Genomic DNA, 18685 nt, shown 5'->3' with positions numbered 1-18685 from the left:
GGACCTTAGATTCCTCTCGGCTGGGGCGCTTGCCTGCGCTGAGACCTGCACTGTCCATTTCCTGACTCTGCAGGTGACACGTCGGGGAGATCGGCAAGGAAGCAGGCTCCCAAAGCCGAGGGTCCCCCTGGCAGGCGCGGAGCCCAGCCTGGGCTGCAGGAGCCGGCCCGGGGCAGCCCCAGACCCGGGTCTCCCCGGAGGAAGGCGACGGAACGACCGGGCCGCCGCGGGCTGCAGGGACAGGAGCGGAGCGCCGCAGAGAGGACCAGCGACAGGGGTAAAAAGAGGGACCCGAGGGCCTCCCTCAAAGAGCAGAGGGCACCCCCACAGAAGGAAAAGGACGCTCCGAGGAAAGAGGAGACGAGGAAGGGGCCGAAGAAACACAGGTGTGTGTCGCCGCGCGTCCCTCGGCTCAGCGTCCCTTCCCCTCCCCTGGGAGGGGCTAGTGTCCTGCTGGCTCCTGCTCCCCGCTGCCCCTTCACTTTGCCCCGCCTTTGCCACTGCCAAGGGCTCAATGTCTGGGCAGAGCCGGGATGAGGATCGCACGGTGACAGGTGGGATGGCCCCTGGGCTCCTGGCCCAGCCACCCGTGCGCCCCAGCGCAGGAGAATCTCTTAATGCGGCACCACGGCTGGGTGGGACGAGACCTCAGGTGTCACCAGGTGACTCGCCTCGGCTCTTAAGGAACTGAGAAAAGTGAACAGTATTGGATTCAGGAATCATCACAGGGCTTAAGCACACTCCTTCCTTAACTGGACTGTTTTCTAGAAAAATGGAATTCTGTCTAGAACTTCAAGAGTTCTGTTAGCTCTGAAATTTTAAGATTTGAGGATTTGAATTATTTGTTTCCTCTCCTTTGTTCCATTAGCACCAGCACTCGTGGGTTAGTGGACAGGGCCAGGTCACTGAAATGAGCAGATCGGACTTTTTGTTCCATTTCTTTGGGACCAGTTTTGATGGATGTCTCTGCTCTGCTCCCTTTGTCATTCACTGGAGATCAGGTTATTGTTGTTGTTTGTTTGTTTGTTTTGGTACTGGAAATTGAACCCAGGGGCCCTTAACCACTGAGCCACATCCCCAGCCTTTTTTTTTTTTTTTTTACATTTTAGAGACAGGGTCTCACTGAATTGCTTGGGGCCTCACTAAGTTGCTGAGGCTGGCTTTGAACTCATGATCCTCCTGCGTCAGCCTCCGTAGCTACTGAGGTAACTAACAGGCGTGCACCACTGTGTCCAGCTCTCAGGATGTTTTAAGCATCCCCTGAGATAATGGCTGAGAGGCTTTTGAAAGGGTTTTAGGATTATGGCAGCGTTGATGTTCCTTCTCTGGGTTCTACAAACCTCTTTTGTGCATACCTTTAGTCAGGTGGTCTACTGACTAAAGGTATGCACAAAGGAGAGCAAAATGAGACCCTCTAAAGAGGCTACTGACTGCTTCTGTCACCCATACCAGCCATCCCTTGTTAGGACCTTTGCTGTTTGTTCCTAATGATAAGCTACTAAAGGGTCAACTTAGAATTTGAATGCTTTGTTAATGGACCCTGAGAATCCTGAACTTTAGAGGGATCCTGTAAGATCCTAAATGACAAATGCAAAGTAAGGTATACACACAAGGACTCATGGCATTTTTCTCCTGATGCCATGACAGGGCACTGAGAAATGAAAAAGACTCAGTCCCAGTTCCCCAGGTACAGGCAGGCTAGCAGGGAAGATGAGACACAGGCATCAATTAAGACAAGGCGGAAAGCCATGTGTACACAAGAAGGGCTTTGATAGAGTCCTGTACTGCCCGGGTGCTGGGGCATCGGGTTTCCTCTGTGAAGAAGGTAAGCATTTCAGTAAGTGACGGAAGAACAGGTGGAATTCAAACAAGCAATGACTGAATGCCCAACTCCCCAGAAGGAAGGAACTCGCTATGCAAAAACTCAAAGACAGCTATCATGAGATGTGTATGAAGTCCAGCCAAAAGACCTTCTGATCTCGGCTTTCCAATGTTCAAGGGCATGCTCAGACTTCTTCTCCTTTGCTCCTTAGGTGCTATTCAGAAGCTAAAACTCACAGAGGCTGCCACAAATGGGTTTTAAAAATCTAGCCCAAGTTCACATTCAGATTCTTCTGTTTATGAAACCTACTGGCTGGGTGGGCCTAACCCTTCTCTGGCTTTCTCCTTCAACCCTGTCACCTGCTCTCTCACTCAGCTGAGGGTCACATATTTTCAGTGAGGCTGTACAGAGCACACACAATAAATTGTACATAACTGAGCACATAATATTATCTGAGAGATGGGGAGGGTCGTTGTTTGGGGATTTCTCACGGGAGCTTGTCTACACCTGTGCTGTTCAATAGGCCACTACCCACATGTGGTTGGTGGGCATTTGAAATCCAAACACAGTGTGACTAAGGAACTGAATTCCCAATTTAATCTAACTGAACATAATTTTAATTCCATGTTAATACCATTGACTTAAGAGTTTGTGAATCTGACGTAGGTGTACCTTTGAAACTAGTTGATATGATTTTGAAGCCAAAGCATTTCTTTTTTAAGTTTTGGGGTTTTTTTGGAGGGGTGTAATTTTTGGAGGAGGGTACTGGGGATTAAACTCAGGGGCACTTGAACACTTAGCCACATTCCCAGCCCTATTTCGTATTTTATTTAGAGACAGGGTCTCACTGAGTTGCTTAGCTCCTTGCTATTCCTGAGGCTGGCTTTGAACTCAAGATCCTCCTGCCTCAGTCTCCTGAGCTGCTGGGATTACAGGCAGGCACCATCACGCTTGGCTCAATGCATTCCTTTTACAAAATGGCCAAGTAGTTTTGTTAATGAGGATGCAAATATCAAAGAAAAAAATACTATTTTGCACTTGATTCTGTTACTGGGAAACTTTTAGGTAAACAATCAGGGTACTTTGAATCTACTTTTTCAGCTATAACTTTATGAAATCCAAATACAGCTCAAGTATGTCTGATGGAAATTTAGTGTTTGAAGTGCTCTCCACTGGGAGTGAAATGCAAACACCAGACTTTGAAGATAGTAGAAAAAAAAAAGACTATCTCACTAATTTTCATATTTTAACTATATGCTAAAATTATAATGTTTGTTAGGTTAAATTAAATGAAATGTGTTATTAATTGTAATCGTTTTTTCACTACTTTAATGTGGCTACTAGAAACATTTAAATTACAAATGGCTATTTCTACGGGTCAGCACTCCACGGGATTGTCTGTAGGGGGAGGGGGAACACTCAGAGAAATAGAGTTTGGGGCGGCAGCTGTGTGGTAGGTCGAGCTACAGGTTGACATTCTGGCCTCCTCTGACAGCAGTGGGAGTCACTGGAAGCATCTGAGCAGGAGTGGGCGTGATCCGGGATCATGCCTGGCCATCTTGCCTGTGGGCTGCTCCACATCTACTTCCTTTCCAGCTCTCTTCTCCATTTGCCCCGGCTCTGCCCCTAGATCATCTTCCTTGGCCTCCAGTAACTCTGGTGGGGAGTCCCTGTCTGAGGAGGAACTGGCCCACATCCTGGAGCAGGTGGAAGAAAAAAAGAAGCTCATTGCCACCATGAGGAACAAGCCCTGGCCCATGGCAAAGAAGCTGACGGAGCTCAGGTGGGTAGGCTGTGGGTCAACCAAGCTTCTTGAGATCCACAAGCCTCAGCGCCTTCTGATGGGAATGGGAAGCCCCTCCTTCTCCTGGCCCCATAGGGACTAGACAAGAAGGAAGATTCACCTTCCTCATCTCCCCAGGCTGAGTGCAGCACTCAGGGACACCATCACAGCCCTGCAGGACTTGAAGTTTGCCAGCACCTAGCAGGTCCTAGAGGAGGAGAGATGGAAGAACTGTACCCAGCCCTTCCATTGCCTGCCCATCTTCTCTCCCATGCCCCAGCTCATCTGGTGGTTCTGTGCCTCTCTTCTGACCCAGCACAGGAAGGATTTTCCCCAGGGAAGCTGTCCAGGATGCCCCTTCCCAACAAGATCAGCTCTCTCTTGTGTTCTTTAACACGGGTTGTCCCATCGTCCCAGATGTGGAACTGTAAAAATTTAAATTGAGCAACAAATTACCACTACGGTAACTTTGAAATAATTATCATGTTTTTAGAGGCCTATTCTTTTGAGAAAAGTACTGGGGGGGAATGAATAGAGCATTTGGAAATATGTATATATTTCATGTGTATATGAACATATCTATAAAGGGCATATAAGCTCTAGAGTATGATTTCCAACTTATTTTAATGTGCTTGTGTTAATGTCATTGAAATCTTCAAAAAATGGTTAAGCCCCCAACATCCCTCCCCGTGTGGCTCTCACTTGCAGTGACTTACCTGTACAAGGAGTAGGAATGTGGACTTAATTACCCACACATCCCCAAAGCCTAACGCAAAGCCATGCAGGGAGTGGTGCTCTTTGACTATGGTTCTGGAAAAGAGACTGGGCCTTCTGCCCATGCCACTTGACTTTTGTTTTAGACTCAGCTAGTTCTCTGGTTTCCCTAGGAAAGTCGGCCCACCAATCATTTTTTTTTTTTTTTTTTTTTTTGGATTCTTGCATCTCTGCTGTGATTTTCAATCCACACTGCATGGCTTCTGGTTTTCCACTAGAAAATCCCCTTCTGTCTTTCCACCACATCCCTGGTGGCGACACTCACTCTCCTCTTTCATCTGTGTAAAGCCCATTTCCCTGGCTTCTCTCACACCCAAGTTTGCTCATGCTCAACTCAAACTCATGTTATTTAGGAGAACCGTTAGGCAGTCATGTTTTAACACAGCAAAGATTTTGACCACACCAACACAGTGCAGAACTTGTCAGGTTTTCTGACATGTAGAGTTTACCCCATTACCGTGCAGATTATTGCATGACCTTCTGTGCAGCTTCAAGAAGAAATGCCTCCCTGCAGTGCCTCAGGCCCCTGCCATGGGCTAGCACTGACCAATAGAACTTTCTGTAACAATGGAAATCTCCTGAAGCTGCACCATCTAACCCAGTAGCCCCTAACCAGCACTTGACATGCACTTAGTGCAACTGGGAAACTGAAAATTTTTTAATTTAAATTTTTAAAAAATGACAATAGTTAATAGCAATGTATTGCATATTAAAAATGGCAATGAGTGGATATTAAGGATTCTCACTGCAAAAAAAAATGCAAAGTGAAAAAGGAAGGAAGATTCACCTTCCTCACCAGTGATTTGGGCATGATTTTGCCATTCCACAAATATTATAATATTTACATTTTTGTCAGTTAAAACAGTAAAATAAAAAATAACTTGAAATTTCAAGTAGCCACGTGCGTCTAGTGGCTACGATTTGGATAGTGTGTTCAGCTCTGGACAGCTGGCTGGCTTCTTCCCAAGCTCCTTTTTCTGAGTCCCTTCTCTTTGCTTCTTCCAGGATGGGTTCTTCCTTTTATCAGCTAGACTGAATAACCACTTGTTACTCTCACAGAACCTCACCCCCAACAGGTGTTGCCTGGAACACATCTTTTATTAATGGTGGAAAAAAAAAAAAAAAAAACAACAACCTGGATGCTTGCAGAAATGAGATCTCCAGCAGGCTGCAAAATCCTGCTTGGAGGAGAAATCTGCCATCTCTTCCCGCCTCTGAGGGCCAGAGTCCCTGCTGCTGGCAGGGTTGGCAGGATCTCTGGGTTGCAGGCTTTGCCAATATCCAGTCTAGGATCCAGAAGACAAAAAGAAAAGCCAGGGAACCCAATGCCCTGTCCTCCCTTTGATCCGGAGGTCCTTAGCTGCTTCTAATTTCTGGAACTTTCCCTTTCTCCACACTCTTCTCCGACTCTTCTGCCTTCCACATAGATTTTTAAGACTTTACGTGACTACATCCGACTCGTCCAGATAACTATGATAATCTCCCTGTTTTAGAGTCAGTAATCTCAATCCCACAGAGTCCCTTTTGCCATTTAACAGTTTATTCATAGGTATGACACCAAAGGGCAAAAGTCATGCGGGGGGTTGGGGGGCAAACTCTGCCTATTCCAAGTGTCTAGTGTATGCCAAGTGTTATTCTAGGAATTTGGGAAGTTTCAATGGACAAGACAGACAAAATGCCCTGCCTTTATGGAATTCATATTGTAACCAGGGGCATAAAAGCACACAGGCTTTCGGCCCCATAACCCCTCATCGTTTAGATTTCCTTTCATTGGGTGTTAATGGAATTCCCACCCACCCCCAACTTTTTTCTCCTGACCAGGGAGGCCCAAGCCTTTGTGGAGAAGTACGAAGGAGCCTTGGGAAAGGGGAAGGGCAAACGACTCTACGCCTGTAGGATGATGATGGCCAAGGTGCGTGACGGGGGACAGCCAGCCTGCTGGGAGGGTCTGCTCTGCTTGGGAACATGGAGGACCCCAGCCTCACCTGCCCCCCCACACCATGGGTCAGTTACCCCCAGAATCCTGAGAGTGAGGCCCAGTAGACCATCCTCCTTCCTCCAGTGATGGAAATCAACTGTGTCCTCCTCGTTCCTCTATGCGGATTTTGTGGAGGCTTCCATATATGTAACATCTGTTTCCTCACCAGCGAATGAACCCACAGAATGAATGGCGTTAAAACCACTTGATGGGGGTGGGTGGTGGTGGCTAGGGTTGTGGCTCAAGTGGTAGTGCGCTCACTACTACTGCAAGGCACTGGGTTCGATCCTCAGCACCACATAAAAAATAAAATAAAAAAAATATTATGTCCACCTAAAAAACTAAAACACACACACACACACACACACACACACACACACACACACACACACACACACTGGGGTTTTTATTTTTCCAAATCCCAAATCATGTTGATTTGGTGGAGACCCAAAAAGGCTGTGGTATCATCAGGGTCGGATGATAAACAGTGATGTTCCCTGAGGCAGCTGGCAGCTCTGCTCTGTTATGTCATCCCCTGGTCATCAGATCCAAGGGTAATGGTCTGAGGTGGGACATTTAACCTGGGACTTATTGAAATTTCCTTCCTTGAGGGGACTGAAGTACTCACAGATTTGAAAAACTACCATTCGCATCCACTTCATTCTTGCAGAGAGCCTGTTTCAGGGCTTGAGTGTGGATGTAGTTGCTTCAGCTCTCAGTTTTGATGCCTAATACTTCCAGCTTCTTCTTTTTCTTTGTTTCCCTAGGCTTGCCCTGCCTGTGAAATGTATTATTTCCATATGCATTTTTTTTTGAACCGGGATTGAAACCAGGGGTTTTTAACCACTGAGCCACATCCCCAGCCCTTTTTATATTTTATTTTGAGGCAGAGTCTCACTAAGTTACTTTGGGCCACACTAAGTTGCCGAGGCTGGTTTTGAACTTGCAATCCTCCTGCCTCAGCTCCCCAGCTACTGAAATGACAGGTATGCTCCACCGCTCCCAGCCATCCATAAACTCTTTTTAAAAATCACTTTGCAAAACTCTAATATAGCCCATTGAGATTTTGATCAATATTTTAAAAAATCTTCCATTTTATTTGTGCAGGCTTCTTATATTTAATATTTAGTCTTTGCATCAAAGAAGACTGCATGTTCTTCAAGCCTTATCTTGCCTCTTTGAGCAAAGTTTTTCAATTTCTTCACATAGATCTTTTCCATGTCTTAAATTTATTTCATGTAGTTTATATTCTAGTTCCTTTTGTGAATGGATCTAACTAGCTTTCAGTGGTATATAGAAAATTACACTTTTGTGTGTTAATTTTATATGTGGTCTCTTATTATACTATTGTTTGTTTGTTTCTGCACAGTGGATCAAAGAGAGGCATTCATGCAATAGGCAAGCCCTCTACCACTGAGCAACAGCCCCAGTCTTGGCTTCTCTTATTAATTTTATTCATTCTAATAATTTTCATCTGATTAGGCATATAAAAAGGGTTTTTTTTTGTTCTTCTAACGTGATCTGTAATTTCTACCCCTAAAGTATAAGTTAGTAATTTCAGATGACAATGATAACCATAGGTCTCTGTCTTTTCATCATTTTAATGAGAATGACTTTAATGTTTCACATTAAGTTTATGGGACTTGTCAGCTCAAAATAGACTTTCCCATAATAAGAAATTACCCTGTAGTTATAGGTTAAGACTTCCATTTTATTGGAAATAGATATTAGATTTTATTAAGGACCTTTGTCTTTTAAGCTATTAAACTTCCTTTTTATTTCTGGGATAATCTCAGTCATGGCACATTATTTTTAACTCCTCAGACACACATGACTTGATAGTATTTTATTTATATGTACTACATACATTTTCATAAGATTGATCTGAATTTGTGTCGTACATATGCACAGGGATGCACTAGGAATACAGTTGCTTTATAATAGTGAACAAATGGCATTATCTCCTCCTTATGCTGTAAATCATTTTTTATGGAGCATGAATTTTATTTTGTTTGTGTGAATTCCATCTTTATAGAATACCTTGATATTTTTTTCATGTGTTCCTTGTTGACTGGTGTATTCAAGTTTTAGCCCTCCTGATAATTCATATTCTTCCCCAAACTTGATCATTTCAATAAAATTTTCATCTGCATTAACAGAAAGTGGCATATGTGCCATAATTTTTGCAATTTTCTTTAAATCTGCTGGGTTTGAAACTGTTTATTCCTAGTATTTTTTTCTCCTTTATCAGTTATAAACACCTGGCAATTATTTCTGGGTCATTTTATTAATTTTGTTGAATAATTATTTAATACTTGATGACTGCACACTCAGATCTTTTTTTTTCCATTTGAGGAATGTGCTTTTCAATACACCTTTTTTGTTGTTGTTGTTCTAGATTTTGCTGTAACAAACTTGCAACAAACAATTTTGTAACACTTATTGTAAATCCAACAAAACACAGTCCCCCAAATAATATGGCTGGTTCAAAAGCGTGCATATTTTAAATTTTAAAGCACATTTCCAAATTATTGTTCCCAGTTTGTAGCAACTCAAACTCAAATGAACAACAACAGAAAAAAATAGGTTGTTGTTCCTCTTTAAATTGTATTCACTATTTTTTAAATTGTAGAACGCTTAATTGAGATCTACCTTCTCAACGAAATTTTAAATGCTCAATACAGTATTGTTAAATCCACGCACAATGTTGTACAGCAGATCTCTAGTCAGATATGTCTTTGATAAATGAGTCACGTTCAGTCACGTTTCTGTCAAGTAGATCCAACTTCCTCTATAGGGAGAGGGTGATGGCTGACCTTCCTTTGTTACCTGCCCTCGCTGTTTTTAGTTCTTTGTTTTCCTCTCTCTTTGCAGTCTTAGGAATTCTCAGGCATATTCTTAACACTATGGAATCCATTTTCCTCTGTGTCAGTTACTGTTCTTACTATGTCAAATGTTTCTTTTCATTTCTTTATAGAACCTTTAGCTTCCTGTAGTCATTCTATATCTCACATTCTTTTTTTTTTTTTTTTCCGAGGTGGGGTACCAGGGGTTGAACTCAGGGGCACTACTGAGCCTCATCTCCAGCCCTTTTTTTGTATTGTATTTAGAGACAGGGTCTCAGTGAGTTGCTTAGTCCCTCTCTGTTGCTGAGGCTGGCTTTGTACTCGCGATCCTCCTGCCTCAGCCTCCCGAGCCACTGGGATTACAAGCATGTGCCATATTCTTTTTAAAATCTTAAATTGCCATCTTTTAGAAGATGGATTTTTTGCAATCTACTGAGAATGACAAACTGCTTCCTAGAACTTTAAAAAGAATATGGCACATTACAAGCATGTGCCATATTCTTTTTAAAATCTTAAATTGCCATCTTTTAGAAGATGGATTTTTTGCAATCTACTGAGAATGACAAACTGCTTCCTAGAACTTATTTCTATATCCTAAGGAATGTTTTCCACACATTTCAAAGAATAGGTGTCTCTTTTTCCTTATTCAGCAGTACTGTTTCTCAGGCCTCACTGGTTGCTTTCATTTTAGTCACTAGATGCCAATTTCACCCACAGACAGGATGTGTCACTTGCCTGGATCTTGTTTGATCCCTACTTGAAGCCATTTTCTTATCAATAGCTGGGGAGCCAGATGACATGACAATGACCCAGTCCCACAGCCAGCAGCTCCCACAGTGCTGAGGAAGGGGCTGGGGATCCTCTGCCCACACCCAGCCTGGTTTTCTGACTCTGCAAACTAATGAAGGTGTCCACAGCCTCCACCAGGTGGTTGCCAAGGTACCCGCCAGTAGCCTGGGCCTCACTTGGCCACGTTAATTACCTCTCCCCGTCTCCAGCCTTGTGAGCCTGCGTTTTATGCTGATTTTATCAGCACTCTGACAGGAGATCCATCTCTCGGAGGAAGACTCGCATTAATAAAGCTTGTGAGACTGATATATAAAACCAGATGCTGGATTATTAATTTAAAAGGAGAAATTACTGATGCAAGAACTGGAAAACTCAAAGTCCACTTCGACAGTCCCTTCTATTTTGGATAGTCAAGCTAGTTGTATGGGAAGCTCAACCTTCATTCTGATTTCAGTCTATTAACTTACAATGAAAGTCACCGCCAGAGAAATCAAAATATACACAGCCCCAGTGACTAGCAGGTGCTCTCCTTATCAACAGATCTACATAGGAAGCCAAATGAATCAAAGATTATTTGTCAGCACAGAATCTGAAATAGGCAGAGTGCATGAAGCCGTAGGGCCAGAGCAGCTAGCATCTAGCATCTATCTTCCCCACATCTGTGCCAGTCTGGTCAACCACACCTCTGCGTATGGGTCTCTTTTGCATCTCTGACCATTTCTCTCTTCAGACAAGTGGTTTTCTTCTTTCTATAATAATCATTCCATCAGAATATTGTCAAAACCATATTTAGAAAATCGGATCTGGAACTTGCCTGATTCCTTTGCATAAACCTTTCATCCTTGGGTGACTTTACAAAGTAACATCTCATTTCCTTCATGGACTAGTTTTTAGGAGAATTTTTGATAATAGAAACTAATAGCATCTGTTCTTTAGTACCTCTTTCTTAGCCTGCTATTTTTCGATGAGTCTTTTTTGTGTTTCTAAATGGCTTTATTTCTAGAGGTTGAGGTTGGTGGAGAGAAAACCCTTTGAATCGACAAAATAGCATCTACCCATCAGATAGACATCTTCTCTGGTTTCCAGTTGATACAAACTCTGGGTGTTGAGCTGGAATCAAATCCATATTTGTGTTAGTCAGCTTTACATCATTGTAACAAAATACCTGAAATAACTTATAAAGAGAAAAAAAAATGGGCCCACAGTTTTGGAAGTTTCAGTCCACAAGTGGTTAGCCTCATTGCTCTGGGCCTGTAGCGAGGCAGCACATTATGTCAAGATCACGTGGCAGATCAAATCTGCTCACCTCATTGCTGGCAAAAGAAGGGAGAAAGAAGAAAGGGGCTAGGGTGCCACTATCACCTTACAGGACTTACCACCAATGACCGGAAGACCTCCTTCTAGGTCCTATGTCTTAAATATTCCACAATCTCCCAATAATGCCACTCTGGGGAAGGAGCCTTCAGCACATAGGTCTTGGGGACATTCCAGATTCAAATTACATCACTGCTGGAGGGAGGAAAATACCTTCCTAACTCCTTTCAGAAACTCAGGATCATTTTTTTTTTCCCAAAGAAGAATGGGCAGCCATGTGTTGAGAATTTTTTTTTTCCAATCCCATCAGTCTCCTAGTTTAACAATTCCTATTAGATTTAGATCCTTGGCTGTCTGCCAAGGGTAACTATGAAAATTGTGATATTTCTTTTCCCCTTGAATTTCTATTTGAAGATAGAATATATTGCATAAAAGATGACTAACCCAATTTGGTTGTGTTCATAAGTTGTACTCAAAATTTCTAAGTTCTTATTTAAACTGTCCAACCCTGAGATATTATCAGCACTGTAGACAAATGCTATGTATTGATGGTCCCCTGACTTCTCTTTCACTCTGCACCTGACTCTGGGAAAGCAAATATGGTTTAAATATTCACCTCTGGTAGCCTGAGCTCAGGAATGCACAAGTGAGGATACCAAAATGGCAGCCTCACCCACATGTCAACCTCATATTTTCATGGCAACATCAACATGTCCCTCGATGTGCTCCTTTATACTCCAGGACAACATTAATAGCAGGGGGTTTTACCCATTCCATTTCAGAAATGGATCAAGTTTAAGAGAGACTTTGATAATTTCAAGACTCAGTGTATTCCCTGGGAAATGAAGATCAAAGATATTGAAAGTGAGTATTTTGGAATCACTGTTTTTCAGTTGAAGAGTCTTCCCAGAGTTTGGATTGTGTTCTTGACCTTCTGATTAGATTGTTTCGTAGATTCTGTAGTATTTAAAAAAGGATGGGTTTTGGGCTAATAGGACCAAGATATAAGTTCAGCTTCTTCACTTTTCACTTGCAAGTGCTTGGGCAGCTCAGTTAATCCCCTGGAGACTCAGGTTATTTATCTGGAAAAGGGAAATGGAAACAAGATGTTTGTTCCATAGACTGATGTGAAAATTGAGTCTATCACACACACAAAGTACTCAGTAGTGTCAATTTCCTTCGTCTGCACACTTAAATCCACCATCTTTCTCCCTCTAGGTCACTTTGGTTCTTCAGTGGCTTCGTATTTCATCTTTCTCCGATGGATGTATGGAGTTAACCTTGTCCTTTTTGGCTTAATATTTGGTCTAGTCATAATCCCAGAGGTAAACAAACAAACAACAAAATTTTCTGTATCTTTGTATAGTGTTAAGGCTTTATATTACCCAAATACTCTGTTTGAAGAAGAGTCAGTCGTTCATTTTTAAATTCTATATTCTCATTAATTGCCCAGATAGTTCAGAACAAAGAATGGAACCAAAATACTTGTGATTTTTGAATCAAGAAATGGATACTACATATTTTTTTTATCTTTAATCCTAAGATCAGTATAGAATTAATATCTCAGTGATTTTTTTCTTTTACCTAAAAAATAGAGAGATAGGCAAAGCTAAACAATGAGTAAAATGTAAGGAAAAGAAAGGAAATGATTATCATAATATGAACTACATCTTGGCTGCACCTTGGCTGCATCTTGTAGAAGAGGGATATGCTTCTGGAGGCTCTTACCCAGGGTATTATAAAGTCCTGGTGATTTCCTGTTTCTTAAGTTATTTTTTCACTTTTGTGAATGCAATAGTTAATTTTCTTTTATTATAATCAACTGTACATATGTACTGTATATGCTACTTTATACGTAACTTATTTCCAAATAAGAATATAAATCTAAAATGAAAAGAAACAAAAAATTACCTGAAATGATGAGCCTATAAATTAACAAAACAAAGTAGTGATATATTAAAACTTGCATAAATCTGAAGTAGGGAGAGTGGATGAAGCTTGTGCTACAAACATCAAGAGTGTCATGGTCTATCCCTATCCTCAATACTTTTCAATATTATTTTGAAATTTCTCCCTCATGCAATTAGTCTGGAAAATTGAGCATCTTATGCATTTTGCACCCCAAAAAACCCCCATTATTTTATTTTGGAGGTCATCTGATCACAGACCCCTAAAACTTTAGGTACTCAATCAAAAACTACTAGAAATTAATAAAAGAGTATATTGAGATGTCTGAAGTAAATTTAAATAGATAAACATCTTCAGGAATTTTCTATACTTCTAACATGCAGTTTAAAATAGAATTCAACATTTTGATACTTGCAACAGCAATAAATCTATAAAATAACTAGTGAAAATGTATCAAATAAGAAGATTCCTATGAGGGAACACTATCAAGTATTACTGGACAAAATAAGATAACAAATGAAAAGATACATTCTTAGAAGGATACAACTTGATATCATAAAAGAGTCAATCCATCTTTTTTTTTTTCATACTAGGGATTGAACCCAGAGGCACTCATCCACAGCCACATCCCCAGTCCTTTTTAATATTTTATTTAGAGACAGGGTCTTGCTAAGTTGCTTAGAACCTTGCTAAATTGCTGAGGCTTGGTTTGAACTCACGATCCTCCTGCCTCAGTCTCCCGAGCTGCCGGGATTACAGGTGAGGGAGACTGCACCCAGCCAAAAGTCCATCCATCTTAAATCAATATGTAAATTTAATTTTATTCTGATTTAAAAAAATACTTAAAGATGTGAATAGGGCATATGGATAAGGGTACTAAGAAGTATGTACACATGAAGAATTAGAAGTACTCCATGACAGGGAATTCATAAAGTAAGTTTTTGGTACATACACAACATTAGATTTTTTTTTCAATTTTTTAATTACAGGTGGACACAATATCTTTATTTTGTTTATTTATTTTTATGTGGTGCTGAGGAATGAACCCAGTGCTTCACATGTATGAGGCAAGTGCTCTGCCATTGGGCAACATCCCCAGCCCAACATTACCCCAAATTCACTTTATTTGGGGAAATAGCTTATGACAGAGGGAAGAATATTAAGCTCAATAACCAGGCTAAAATGTATAGAGAACTCAGAAATAATTAAAAGGAAATATGTGATTATCTAGCATATTGAATAGAGTTGGTAGAAGATGATGCATAGTATTTAAAGTGTTCTTCTATACTTTCCCACTTTTTCTATGAGTGTGTGTTAGTTTTAAAATCAGGAAAGTACAACACCAGGTGAGATGGCACACACCTGTAATCCCAGCAGCTTGGGAGGCAAAGGTAGGAGGATTGTGAGTTCAAAGCCACCTTCAGCAAAAGTGAGGCCTTAAGCAACTTAATGAGACCCAGTTTCTAAATAAAAAATAAGAAAAGGGCTGGGAATGTGGCTCAGCGGTTAAGCGCTCCTGGGTTCTGTCCCTGGTACCAAAAACAAAAACTTTTAAGTCAGGAAAGTGATTGATGTTATTTAAAGATTGGTGCTATTTAATGAGTGTCTCCTGCTCTGAGAGGGAAGTTTTTAATCCAGCCTACACTTGTCTCTGTGGGTTCGTATTTTCTCCATTTACACCATGTCACTCTGTCCCTACGACAGGTGCTGATGGGCATGCCCTATGGAAGTATTCCCAGAAAGACTGTGCCTCGGGCTGAGGAAGAGAAAGCCATGGACTTTTCTGTCCTTTGGGATTTTGAGGTACTGTGGCCAACGTGCACTTCCATTTTGTGATTGTAAGGTGAAAGATCACAGGAATGGTGCAAAATATTGCATTTAATTATTGAAAAGTCTGCATGTTCATCAGATAGGAAGCCAGCATCGTGCAAAATGCTTTTCTCATCCCTCTCACGTCTGCTTTGACTACTGCCTTCATTTTCCCAGGTCTGCCACTGAAACAGTCTCCCTCTCCCCCTTGCACAGTGTGGCTCCTAAATCTCCATTTCCTCTGCACCAGAGTGAACTTTCTAAACTGCAGATCTGACCTCAGATAGTCATTGCCAAAATGGAATTAGATCATTGTTCCTCATAGGATTTGCAAGGGAACTGTTCACAACCTGGCTGTTCCCTAGCTGGTCCTGGGTTTGTCTAATACCTCCCACCTCAGTGCCCCACCACTACCAAGTTTCGAGGAAGTCCTTGGATGCATGCCACACCATGCTCTGGCTCATGGTCCTCTGGCTCATATCCTCTGCCTGAAACATTCTTCCCGCCTTGTTTTCTTTTGGTACCAGGGATTGAACTCAGAGGCACTTGACCACTGAGCCTCATCCCCAGCCCTATTTTGTGTTTTATTTAGAGACAGGGTCTCACTGAGTTGCTTAGCACCTTGCTGTTGCTGAGGCTGGCTTTGAACTCACGATCCTCCTGCTCCGACCTCCTGAGCCACTGGGTTTACGGGTGTGCGCCACCACACCCGGCTCTCCCTGCCTTTTTGAGTCCCCACTTTTCCATGCCTTAGCCTGCAGCTCCAAGGGGTGGGTTCCGAAGGCTGGCCACGGCCATGCTGACACCCACAACAGGTCATTGCTGCTGCCATCCTTTACTCTCAAAGTCAGGTTGAATCCCTTCAGAAATGTGTGAAAGTGAGTTGGAGTAATTTTCCAAGTGATTTGGAACAAGGATATCCAACTATACTGCTACTGGGGATTTCCCTTATTCTTTATGTCATCAAGGATCCCAGTTGAGATATTCTATCTGCCAAAAACAAACTGAATATATTTCACAAAGATTGCTTGCTTTATATTTAGCAAAGACATAAAAAGAGGCTAAAAATCTGAGTTCATATTATAGCTAAATCATTACACCCAAAATTGTACTATTACACCAACAGCCCCAAGTCAAAACTCCCAAGTCAAAAATAAAACAAAACAACATTTGAAATTCAGTTCATCTGTGGGCTTTATCATGTGTAGTTTTCTTTAGAAGCTGTTAAATATTGAGAAAGCTCACAAACGCCCATCTACTTTTAGAGCATTAAGACTCCAGGAAGGCTGGGGGTGGTGGCAAACGCCTGTAATTCCAGCAGCTCAGGAGGCAGAGGCAGGAGGATCACAAGTTCAAAGCCAGCCTCAGCAACTTAGTGAGACTCTATCTCCACAAATTTTTAAAAAAATAATAAAAAGGGCTGGGAATGTGGCTCTGTGGTTAAGTACCCCTGGGTTCAATCCTCGGTACCAAAAACCAAAACCAAACCAACCAACCAAACAAACAAAAAACCCCAAACCCCAGGAAAAGGGAAAAAATAACCCTGAGCTGTGCGTGCCTGTGGGTGCAGGGGTGGGCTACACACTTATGCATGCCCCTTGTCCCTGATTGATCCTGAATGTGGACAATGCTCTCCTCTCCTTGTCTCTATTCACTCTATATCATGGGGAGAAAAAGGGAATGAAGAAGGGAAAGAGGAGAACACCTGGGTGGGCCCTGGAGCCACAGTGGGGAGGTGGAAGGAAGAACAAGAGCATCCAGAACTCTTCTTTAACCCTTCGACCCCAGTGAAAACTGAGACCCAAGTTCCTGGTAGAATGGAAGTATCTGACAGCTGTCTTCTCTGAGCTTGCAAACCCTACAGCATCGGCCTTGCTGTCCCGCAGGGTTACATCAAGTATTCTGCTCTCTTCTATGGCTACTACAACAACCAGAGGACCATTGGGTGGCTGAGGTACAGGCTGCCCATGGCTTACTTTATGGTGGGGATCAGCGTGTTTGGCTACAGCCTGATGATCGTCATTAGATCGTAAGTATGATCGTCTCACTGACAGATTTTTACATCTCTTCACACAAAAACTCACTCCCTGAGTCTCTTTACGCCTACTCACTTTCTTACGGAGAAAACAAGGAAACACATGCACAAAACATAGGCAAATTATAACGTGTGGTATAAAAGACATAAACCAGGTAATATGGGGAGTTGTGGGATATGGGATAGAAACTCCTTGAGATAAGGCATGGAACTGCCAGCCATGCTGAGAGTCTGAGGTGCAAAATTTTAGACAAAGGAAATGGCCCTTGAAAATGCCCAGAGGCAGCAAATAATCTAGCATGTTCCGAGATTGCCAAAAGATCAGTAGGGCTCGAGAGGAAGCGCGTCATCTGGTAAGGTGATGCCTGAGGTTTGCAAGGCTTGTTTCTGCTGTCCTCCAGAACTCAGCTTCTTCAGAAAAGCTGAATATGTAAAGATATAACCAATAAACCAATAAACAAATGCAGTTGTGATTCACCATGGCAACCTGTCTGGCCCCGGCTCTACCTCTCTGTAGTCAGAAATGGCTTTTTTTTTTTCCCTTTGGTACAGGAGATTAAACTCAGGAGCACTGGACCACGGAGTCACATCCCCAGCCCTATTTTGTATTTTATTTAGAGACAGGGTCTCGCTGAGTTGCTTAGCACCTCACTTTTTCTAAGGCTGGCTCTAAACTTGCCATCCTCCTGCCTCAGCCTCCCCAGCCGCTAGGATTATGGGTGTGTGCCACCATGCCTGGCAAGAGATGGCTTTTTAATATGTCTGTGCCTTTTAATTCATGTTCTCTGAGGAAAACATTTGCCCCGTCCTGTGAATTGCTTTCTTAGTAGTTGGGGAACCCATTAGCCATGCTGGGGGTGTGGGGTGGGAGGCACAGTCTCCTACACAGACCCGGCCACCAGGGCCCACATCCCCCTCAGCAGAGCCACAAGGGGTGGTTTCTCCCAGGAAAATGGGGAGCTGTGTCTGAAAGACAGTTGTAGAGTACTGCAGAGCCTGGTGAGAACTCCTGAGGGTCACGGGGGAGCCTGGCTTGGCTTCCTATTGCATCATCTCAGGGGAAAGTGCTGCTGCTCACAGGCCCTGCCCAGCACTTGACAGTGACCACTGGGTGACCTGCGGCCACCTGCCTCTATCAAACAAAAGGGACAAAACAAGGAGACCAACTCAGTTTTATTCTTAGCTTTCATGCTATAACTTTTTGACTATTTCTATCCCAGAAAAGTATAGAGATATGGAATGTCTCTGTGATGAACCCAAAAGTTAACTCCCGTGGCAGGTCAAATCCCCAAAGCCAACACGTGAGATAGAATTAGGAAGAAGCACAAAGCCCCCCTACTATCCACTGGAGCCCCTGCTTGGAATTCTGTGATTCCCACAGGGCTGAACTCCAGGGAGCACAGAGAGGCTAAAAAAGGGCTGAACCATGTGGGCCACAAGGAAGGTCTAAGCTACTTTCAGCCAAGCTTGCTTAAGGAAAAAATGTATTACCTGATAGCCATACCAACTTCCTCAGGGGTCACTGGGTTTCATATCAGACAAAAAGGTATATGCTCTATCAGAGAAAATAGATGATTTACAGAGTGTCTTTCTCTTTGAGGATAAAGTCCCCATAAAGGGGAATTTT

At 42.6% G+C, this 18685-nt stretch overlaps 1 protein-coding gene across 1 annotated transcript in view; it reads left to right on the top strand.

Annotated features, from left to right (window-relative positions):
* Tmc2 (transmembrane channel like 2) overlaps positions 1 to 18685 on the top strand; it is a 72161-nt gene that overhangs the window by 13449 nt on the left and 40027 nt on the right. The window contains exons 2-8 of the mRNA XM_005320623.3: positions 74 to 386; positions 3453 to 3605; positions 6201 to 6291; positions 12089 to 12170; positions 12525 to 12631; positions 14919 to 15017; positions 16910 to 17052. Coding sequence (XP_005320680.2) covers positions 74 to 386; positions 3453 to 3605; positions 6201 to 6291; positions 12089 to 12170; positions 12525 to 12631; positions 14919 to 15017; positions 16910 to 17052 — 988 coding nt within the window. The remainder of the gene's footprint in view (positions 1 to 73; positions 387 to 3452; positions 3606 to 6200; positions 6292 to 12088; positions 12171 to 12524; positions 12632 to 14918; positions 15018 to 16909; positions 17053 to 18685) is intronic.

This window comes from Ictidomys tridecemlineatus, chromosome 5 (assembly GCF_052094955.1).
Source record: "Ictidomys tridecemlineatus isolate mIctTri1 chromosome 5, mIctTri1.hap1, whole genome shotgun sequence".
Lineage (NCBI taxonomy): Eukaryota > Metazoa > Chordata > Mammalia > Rodentia > Sciuridae > Ictidomys > Ictidomys tridecemlineatus.
This window is presented reverse-complemented; position numbering and strand designations above follow the sequence as displayed.